The 10,684-nt window shown below is 36.8% G+C and overlaps 1 protein-coding gene across 1 annotated transcript; it reads left to right on the forward strand.

The window, feature by feature from the left end:
- The first annotated feature begins 466 nt into the window (after positions 1-466).
- LOC101674379 (olfactory receptor 52K1-like) lies at positions 467-1,411 on the forward strand. The gene has a single exon (XM_004768253.1). It carries the CDS (start codon positions 467-469, stop codon positions 1,409-1,411), a length of 945 nt encoding a protein of 314 aa, XP_004768310.1.
- Positions 1,412-10,684: the final 9,273 nt, after the last annotated feature.

Here is a 10,684-nt window from a genome sequence, read left to right on the forward strand (position 1 = left end):
AAAGTCAGACTTAAGAACTGAAGACTCTGGGATGACGAATTCAACTGCCTCAATTTTATATTAAAACCAAGCTTCATAGCTTGTCCTTACCCTACCTCCTGCCTATAATGTCGGAAATGTGCGGTCTCCCATCAGACTGTATATCTGGGAAAAAGTCCTATAGGATTGCACACATTGGTTATTAAGTAGGATCAGAGCCACATGAAAATCTAAAGTATGGAGTTTATATCTCTTTATTGAGCATTTATCCCTGAGACTGCTTCTGCAGAGACAGTAGTCTAGAATTATCTCCCTCCATACTTTAAGTAGCTAAAGCATTCATTTGATCATTAGTTTATATAATATAATTATGATTATCACTGTAAACTAGAATACACAGCATTTTAGGTCAAATGATGCAGTGGTTTCAAAGTGTCCTTTGTTTCTTTCTCCCTAGGAATCAGACTTTGAGGAGCTCAGGTTAGGGATGACCTCTTGCAACAGCTCCATTCCTCAACCCCTGATATTTGTCCTGGCTGGAATACCTGGCCTAGAATCTTCCCATGGCTGGTTCTCTGTGCCTTTTTTCTTGGTATTTGTCATTACAGTTATTGGGAATGCCACCATCTTATGCATCATCCGAGTGGAGAAGAGTCTTCACGAGCCCATGTTTCTCCTACTGGCCATGCTATCTATTGTTGATCTGTCCCTTGTCAGTGTCACTGTGCCTCGCATGCTGAGTATCTTCTGGGTGAATGCCAAAGAGATCAGCTTCAAGGCCTGCCTCACACAGATGTTTTTTATCCCTTCTTTTTACGTCATGGAGTCTGGGATCCTCTTAGCCATGGCTTTTGACAGATTTGTGGCTATCTGGTTCCCTCTGAGATATACAACCATCCTTGCTAACAGCATGCTTGGGAAGATGGCACTGGCTGTCCTGGCAAGGGCAGTGGCAGTGCTGACTCCAGCACCCATCCTGGCGAAAAGACTGGAAGGCTTCCAAACTCACATCATAGCTTACTCCTACTGTGCCTACATGGCTGTGGTGCAGATAGCCTGTGGAGACGTGTCCAACCACATTGTCTATGGCCTCATGGTTATTGTAGCATCTGTGGGATTTGATCTGTTTTTTATCATTCTGTCATATGGGCTGATCCTTCATGCTGTCTTTCAGATCCCCTCTTGGGAGGCACGGGGCAAAGCTCTCAGTACTTGTGGCTCCCATCTTTGTATTATAGCTCTCTTTTATTCTCCTGTTGTCTTCTCTGTCCTGGCCCAGATTTTAGGCTACCATATGGCTCCCTATCTACAGATTATTATTGACAATCTCTACTTTCTTGTGCCTCCCATGGTCAACCCCCTGATTTATGGGGCTCGGACTAAGCAAATGCGGGAGCGGGTGCTGTGGATCTTCCACTGTCATAGAAATTGAGGCTGATATCTGAGGTGGATAGGATACCTATGATATGGAGCTGGAAATCTTCTTAGGCTAGAGGGTTCTATTTGAGGGTTCATGGGAACAGGAATAACCAAAACAAGAGAAGGATTCCATGTGGGAATGTAACTGGGGCATGTCCTCTCCATCAGAATGTAGTTGTCATTATGAAACCCATTATGAGCTATCTTTATCCTTTTCAGTCTAACCAAACAGTTCCTATGACCAATAAAATATTTTTAAAATGCACACTTTTTACTTTGAGTATATAATGTCTAGATAAAAAGTGAATGAAAAACAATTATGTATTCCAACTCAGAAATACCTGAAGTTTTATGGTTTTTATGAGTACTATTTGAATGTTAAACACTTATTTCTTTAAATTATTTTATCTGTACATATTGTATTATAAGTGGCACTTTCAACATTACCCAGAAGTTTCCTTCATCAAATACATCGGTTCATTAGGTATATTGTTTGCTTTCTACCTTAATGAAGGTGACAGGTTTGTTTCCACCATCACAAAGCACAGATTGCTTTCTTCTCTAACACACAGCAACAATTTTGTTATTCTAGTTAAAGTCTCTATTAACAGTCTTACCACTACCCTTCAAGCTTCTGTCCATGCACTCAACGCCAGTGCTGCATGTTTTAGGTTTAGAAATGTTTTAGGTTAGAATCCAACACTTAAATTTATTTTTTTTCTTAAATTTTAATTAATGTTGTGTAATAAAACACCCCAACACTTAAATGATATATTATGATTTTTTTTCTCAAGGTTCTATTGATGGTTTGGACTCAGTTGTGTAGTTCTTACTTGGAGTCCTTCAAGCAGCTGCAGATAGGAATCCATGACTGGACACTGAAGCCTTCTCCTTTACTCATAGGTTAGACAGCTCAGTCTACCTCTGCACTGACTCCTGTTCCATCAGATTAGAACCCACGGGTTCTTACATGGCATGCAAATAGGAAAAGCTGTGATAACAGTTAAGGACTCTGCCAAGACCTGGCACAGATTGACTTCTGTTGTATTCATGGCAGTTGAAGGGTCTCAAGCATATTCAAAGATATAGGCAAGAGTCCGTTCTTAAATGAGGAGAAGCAAGATCATATAACAGAAATGTGTCTGTTACAGAAGACATGGTTATTAGCCATTCTTGAAAAATAGAATTTGCTACACTCAGCTTTCTTTCATTTTCATCATAAATGATTCTTTAGTTTCTACCTCCTCTCCAAAGTTCTATATTATGTCTCCAAACATTTATATCATTCTCACTCATGATTATTTGCCAGTGCTTCCCTCATTAGCTCATGCACATCTAATTAGTCTACTCTCAATTTTGTGAATCTAGAGATTCCAAGGTAGCCAAAACAGCTTGGGTTATGTATACAGAAATGTATTGGGATTCATGAAAGCCCAGACACAACAGCATACATCTGTTTCTAGTTGAGACAGCATGCCCTATTCTGCACCACAGCAGTCTTCCTCCTGTAACTCAAGAGGTTAGCTTCTCTTCTGGTCCCTGCCCCACTGTAAAAAGACTCTCAACCTTAGGCTCAATTCCAGGGGAGGAAAAAGTTGGATTGGGTACAGATATGGGATGTAAGGTCATATAGAAGAAAGAAGCGCTCAGATGTCCTCATTAATTAAATATGCCAACAATCCATCCATCAGTTCGTACTTCTACTAAGTGAAAATAATTATAATTCCTCATAGCTTGGACTCAACCCAACCAGTGGTACTAAGAGCTGCTGTGATTTTCTTCTAATTCCATCTGCCACATGAAGAATGCCCATCCTTATAGAGGATTATTCACTTGCTATTGGAAAATCTCCATTAATAGAAGCCCCCCCCACACATACAATGGCACTATGTGGCATAATTTACATAATTCACACTATGGCAATGTGTTTCCATAGAGTTTATAGCAATAATGAACTAAAATTTACCTTCTTTTTATCACCCACTCTTGAAATATATAAACTCTGTTGGCCACAGAAGAAATAGATTTTTGTCTAACATATTCTCCTTATAATTAAAGACAGTTGCCAGAGCCTTGAAATTATGCTTTCAGAATGGTAAGAATTCTGGGGCACCTAGGTGGCTCAGTGGGTTAAGCCTCTGCCTTTGGGTCAGGTCATGATCTCAAGGTCCTTGGATTGAGCCTCACATCAGACTCTCTGCTCGGCAGGGAGCCTGCATCCCCCTCTCTCTCTGTCTGCCTCTCTGCCTACTTGTGATCTCTCTCTCTCTGTCAAATATATAAAATATTTTTAAAAAAAGAATGATAAGAATTCTAAGTTGTTTAATAACATAGGTTGCTTTTAATTCTGGTTTGTATAGTTTGTTTAGTTTACAGATGACTGACAAAGTTTTCCACCTTATAGAGAAGAAATAACATTTGTACTTCTTAGTATCATTTAGATACAAAACTAAATGATTCCATATAACTGTCCTATCACAATCACAAGATTTGTATTATTATTTTTTCATCAGATGAGGAAATTAAAGCATAAAGTTTAAAACAACATGTTCGAGGTTACATCTAATAAGCTCTGAATGCTGGGGTACCTGGGTGGCTCAGTGGGTTAAGCCTCTGCCTTCAGCTCAGGTCATGATCTCAGGGTCCTGAGCCTGAGCCCCCATATTGGTCTCTCTGTTCAGCAGGGAGCCTGCTTCCCCGCCCCTCTGCCTGCCTCTCTGCCTACTTGTATCTCTCTGCCTCTCTGTCAAATAAATAAATAAAATCTTTAAAAGAAAATAAAAGGAGCTCTGAATGCATCTCAGATATGCAGTACTTTTGATCTGTGGGCTATACCAGCTGACTTTCTTACATGCATTATCATTTAGCTGTGGTTTCCCTCATACCAAGTACAGCCAGCATGTAAAATAAAACTAGAGGCAAAAAGCATTTTTTCTCCAAAATAATTTGATGTATAATTTGATGTCATTTTTTGTTATTATGGGGCAAGAACGCTTGGGTGGCTCAGTCAGTGAAGTATCTGACTCTTGATTTCAACTTCGGTCATGTCAGGGTCCTGGGATTGAGACCTGAGTTGGGCTTCACACTCAGCAGGGAGTCTGCTTGAGATTCTCTCTCTCCCTCTCCCTCTGCCCTTGCCCTTCTGCCATCCCCCCACCTAAAATAAATAAATAAATGTAAAAAATTAAAAAATAAAAATGAAAAGATGGACTGTTGGCGGAAATGTAAATTGGTATAGCCCTATAGAAAACAGTATGGAAGTTCCTCAAGAAATTAAAAATAGAACTACCATAGAATCAGTAATCATACTTCAGGGTATATAGTCAGAGGAAATGACAATAGGATTTCAAAGACATATCTCTATTCTCATGTTTATTACAGCTTATTCACAATAGCCATGATACAGAAATAGTCTAAGTGTCTGTTAGTGGGTGAGTGGATACACACACACACACGCACAATGGAAGATTATCCACCTATGAGAAAGACATCCTGTTGTTTGCCACAACATGGATGGACATTAGTGTTGGGGTTAATGCAGAGCATGAAATCAGTCATAATACCTGGCTTGCTAAAATGTAACAAGGAGGCTGTTGAAGGTGATGGAGGATTTTCAAGAAGGGAGTAGGTTTTTGGAATGCCAAGGCCTGTGTGACCACTCTGCCATTGGAATGCTGAGGGGAGCTGCCGTCCCCAAAGTTTTCTTAGCCAAAATAGCCGCCCTGTGATCTAAGAGTTGTATGCATTGTCCCTCACACTGTGTTCAGCACTGGTAGAACACTCTGATTAGCTTTTGTTTCTGTCCCATCAACAGGTCCTCCTAGTTTCAGTAAGACCCCTTATCACAGGTCACATGCTGGAAAAACAGTGATAAGGATTTGTGATTATCCTGAAGGACCAATAAAAGCAAGAGCAAAGAAGAGCAAAGGGTCTTATTTTCTGAGTATTGACTGCATTGTGTTTTCCCGTCTTTCACAGCAAAGTTTAGAGTAACATCTTATCCATTGGTACAGGGGTTGCTGGCCATGCCTGGCACATTGGGGGTATTAAGTTAAGTGATATAAATCACACAAAGACAAATACATATCACTTATATGTGAAATCTAAAAGAGTCAAACTCCTAGAAACAGAAGTAGAATGGTGGTTATCAGGGACTAGAGGACAGAGGATAGAGGAAAAGGGTAGATGTTGATCAAATAGTATAAACTTCTGGTTATAAGATGAATAAGTTCAGGGGGTCTAATGCATATTATAGTGGTTATGGTTAGCAATACCGTATTACATACTTGAAAGGTATTAAAAGAGAACATTTTAAATGTTCTCACAATAAAAAAGAAATGGTAATTATATGTCATGATGTTTCTGTTAGCTAACACCAGGGTGGTATTATTTTGAAATATATAAGTGTATCAAATCAATATATTGTACATCTTAAATAATGTTATATGTCAGTTATACCTCCACAAACTAGAAAATAAACAAATACAATGTAGAATTAAATTAATTCTGCTCTGGTTTTGAAGGAGGTGCTTGAGTAGAATACACAAAGGAATTTTCTCTCTAATTGATCTCACTTGGGCATTGGTATGTGAACATAAAGGCATGGACACCAGTTGAAATTTTTATACAAATTAACTTCAGGTTTTCCCTAAAATTATTTTCAATTATATGTAATAAAGGAGCTTGGGTGGCTCAGTCAGTTAAGCTTTGCCTTCAGCTCAGATTATGATCCCAGGGTCCTGGGATTGAGCTCTGCATTGGGCTCCCTGTGGGTAGTCCCCTTATCCCTCCCCTTCTGCCCCTGACTTATGCTCTCTCATTCTCTTTCTCTCAAACAAATAAATAAAATGTAAAAAAAAAAGAAGTAATAAAGTGTCCATGTATCAAATATTTTATGATTTTTAAAATTTGTTACCTTTTTTTATATTTTTAATTGTTTAATTTCTTTTTTATTCTATTTTCTTTTATTTAAAATTTTGCTAAACAGTGCAATGTTGGTTTCTGGATTAGAATTCAGTAATTCATCATTTATATACAATGTCCACTGCTCACCACAAGTGCCCTCTATAATACCCATCACCCTTCTAGCCCATCCCCCCCACCTCCATCTATCAACTTATTCTTTATCAATAAGAGTCACTTATAGCTTGTTTCCTTCTCTCCTTTTTTCTTTCCCCCTTCCCATATGTTCATCTGTTTTCTTTCTTAAATTCCACATATGAGATCATAAGCTGTTTTTTTTTTCCTGAATGACTTATTTCACTTAGCATAATACATTCTAACTCCATCCATGTCATCGCAAATGGCAAGATTTCATTCTTTTTGATAGCTGAATAATGTCCCATTGTGTGTGTGTGTGTGTGTGTGTGTGTGTGTACCACCTGTTCTTTATCCATTAATCAGTCAATAGACATCTGAGCTCTCTCTATGGTTTGGCTATTGTTGATAATGCTGCTATAAACATTAGGGTTCATGTACCCCTTTGACTCTGTATTTTTATATCCTTTGGGTAAATACCTAGTAGTAAAATGCTGGATTGTAGATTGATTCTATTTTTTACTTTTTTGCAGGACCTCCAATCTATTCTCCAGAGTGGTTAGTGCAGTCTGTATTCCCACCAACAGTGCAAGAGGGTCCCCTTTCTCTGCACCCTCGCCAACATGTGCTGTTTCTTGTGTTGCTAATTTTAGCCATTCTGATCTGTGTAAGTTGCATCTCATCATGATTTTGATTTGTATTTTGCTGATGATGAGTGATGTTAAACATCTTTTCACGTGTCTGTTAGCCACCTGAATGTCTTCTTTGGAAAGCTATCTATTCAGTCTTTTGCCCATTTCTTAACTGGAATATTTATCTTTTGGATGTTGAGTTTGGTGAGTTCTTTATAGACATTTGGACACTACCCTTTATCAGACACGTTGTTTGCAAATATCTTCTCCCACTTCATGGGTTACCTTTTAGTTTTGTTAATTGCTCCCTTAGAAAATAAACAAACAATAAATAGATAAATAAATAAATAAATTTGCATTTCTTTTAAAAATAGGTATTCTTAAAAAAATGACATTCTTATTTTAATTCAGAACAAGAAGCTGTATGTCAAGAGGACTAGAAAGAGAATATAAATCTTAATGTAGTAAGATTTTCTTTAAAATATTAACATTTTGCAATAGAAGCAACAAAAAATACACATCCAGTGTTTCCCTACTCCCTCTTATTTCTCTTATTTCAGGTAACTATCCAAGCAATTACTCCATTGTATTTTATACTGGATTTTTAATGTCTGCCCTCATTATTATTGTTAACAATTTTAATAATGATAATGACTATCTTTTAAGCACCCTATCATTGTATGCTATGCTCAAAACACATTTTAAATTGTGATGTTCATGCAACAGTTCTTTTAGGCAATTGACATTATCCCAATTATAAAGATGAGGAAAACCACACTCAATTTAAATATTTTAGTTGTTTTTTTTTATAACGCATAACTAATAGACAGTTGAATCAAACGTCAAGCCTAGATCTGTTCACAATATCTATGCTTTTAATCTTTGTGTAATACTGTTTTCTTTGACAGAATTTCTTGAAAACAGGGACTGCCTTTCATACTATGTGCAAGATATATATACTGAGTTAAAACAAAATGAATGAATTAATAAATGGATAAATAGATGAATAGCTCTCATACCTGTTTTGGATCTCGATCAAATAGTGGCATGAGGATTTAAAGTTTCCTTCATTACTATATTCCATACTTTTATCTGAAGACATTTACTTTATCTTTTTTGGAAATATCACTTTTTTTGGCCTATCTTTCGTTTAAAAGACTTTCTTTTAAAAGACTTTAAAAAAAAATCCTTTTAAAATGATTTTTCTTTTTTTCTTTCTTTTAAAAGGCTCCATATAGTCCCACAATATATGTAGAATCATATTATAAAAATTACTTTAGGAGAATAATTTAATCCAATATGCCTCAGTATATCTCGTGAGGACAGGCAAGATTATCCTAAATAAATAAATAAATAAATAATCCAATGAGCACCATGTTGTCTTTCTGGGAAACTAAAGGCGCCCTGTCCCTCCCGGTAGAAAAGGCCGTATTAACCAAATTCAATATCCCATTAGATCAGATAGTGGAGAAATTCTCCATGTACTGGAAAGCCGGTGTTTCCAGTTGCTCTTCTAAATAGCTGATACTCCAATTTAGAACTCTTGCCATAAATGTCAGACTGCCTGGTGCCTTACACCAATGTGATAATTCTTCTACAAGTCTATTTCATGGTAACTCATCTGTCTGGAGTACAGTCTATGAAGCATCCAGCAGTGTCACATATTCTGTCTACCTCTGTGAAATCATGAAGGAACTTAGAATATGTCTTCTGTGGGTTTTTTTTTTTTTTTGCATGCTTACCCAATAAAACATTTTTTTTTTTTTAGCTACACTTAACAAGACTGCCCATATACCCTCATCCTGCTCCATAAATTGCCTGTAGATAGTCTGTTAATTCCAATGGATACCTATGACTCTTTGTTTGAGCCCTTCCTCTGACCTGGGGAGCATGCTCTGATTGTGACTGGTACATGCGAGAAGTGTTGGGAAGGTGATCACCTTCTAATAAGAGATGGAGAATTACCATCTAATAAGAGATTGAGATTGCTAGATAAATATGCTGTTTTGAGACCTTCAGTGGGACAGTATCAAGTGTGATCTTTACCTTTTTCCAACACATCCAACAGGAAAAAGCTCTGATAATTTATAGCAGTAATCTGCTCACTCATACACACATTATTGACTTTCTTCACTTCACTGTCTTACTTACTCAGTCCCTTACAAAATTTATTCTGGAATCAATTCCCAAATATACCACATACCCTAAAATTATTGCTTCAGTATGCCTCTGGGGGAACACTTGATAGACATTCCTATATCATATTCACCTGTTTATAGATTGAGACCATCAGAAGATAAACTTTAATCTTCTCTTCTTACTGTAAGTAACTATGTAAGTCATTAGCTTGACCATCAAGAGGAGGGAGATAAACCACTGTGGTAAACAGAGAAACGAGCTGAGTTAAAATTATTGGTGTCCATGTGGTGATCGTGTGCTCTCAAGCCACAGAGACACTGGACAAGTAGGTCTGATATGAAAAGGGAACTAAAGGAGATATGGCTAAACTTAAAGTCTTTGGATTTTCTTCACTAGCTTGTAAGACCTTCTGAGCAGTAAGGATAAGAAAGATGGGAGAAAAGAAGCTGTTATGTTCCTAATCAAAAAGCTTGCTCAGATTGGTGGATTGTGTCTCAAAACTTCCCAGAATCTCTCCAATGGCATTTTAGGGGGGGAAAAAAAGTAAGTTCATAATGAGTTGCCACACAATACAGAAAATGAACACTTTCTAAGGCTATCACAATCAGTGCCAGCTAGTTAGTGGTAATTCTGAAAAGTTGACTTTTTCATTTACCCAACAAAAGGACTATATTTGTGAAATTAAATAAAACCGTGTATCAAATACTGTTATATTAATACATTATTCCCTACTTCAGAATTATTTATGTGTTTTGATCACAGATGAAAGCATAGATGAGTCTGGCTTTTTCCCAAATCATGCGCTCAAGCAGGTTAGAGTTACGCAAACCTGCATATACTTCTTCACATCTACATAAATTATAATGATAGTTAGTGCTTTTAAAAACTTGAAATCTTGGTTAATAACATTTCACCATCTGAAGTAAAATGCATTATTCAAACTTCACATTTGCCATGACTTCTTGTATAAGGTCTTTTCTGATTTCTTCTAAAATCTAAATTAGTTGCTTCTCACATGTGAAAATAAATCTCTTCTATTCTCTTACCATGGCCTAAATAATATTAAATTATATTTGCTCAGTTTTTTATATCATCACTATGCTGTGAGCTTTTGAAATCATGGAATATGTCTTTGTCACTGTTACACATCAAATGTTAAACTGCCTCTTGGTATTGCAGAAAGATACAATAGATGTGTGAAAAAGGAAAGATGAGAAAACAAGGAAGAATGATGGAAGGAAGGCAATAAGAGAAGATAAAAGAAGAAAGGGAGAGAGAGGTGGAAAGATGATAGGAACTTATAAATACATAATTATTTTTTCACTCAAGTTTATCTCACATTCAGAATTATTTTGTTTGAGGAATATAAATCCTTTAAAAAAGATCTTTATCAGATAAATTTTCACTAACATAAACATAGTACAAAGACTTTGCATATATTTGCATATATCTTTTTCCTGTGTCATAATATTTTTGGA

Source organism: Mustela putorius, unplaced genomic scaffold (assembly GCF_011764305.1).
Source record: "Mustela putorius furo isolate JIRA1106 unplaced genomic scaffold, ASM1176430v1.1 tig00003987_pilon_pilon_pilon, whole genome shotgun sequence".
In the NCBI taxonomy this organism is placed as follows: domain Eukaryota; kingdom Metazoa; phylum Chordata; class Mammalia; order Carnivora; family Mustelidae; genus Mustela; species Mustela putorius.

Coding starts and splice junctions, on each gene's coding strand:
- LOC101674379 (XM_004768253.1), top strand. CDS start 467: ATGACCTCTTGCAACAGCTCCATTCCTCAACCCCTGATATTTGTCCTG.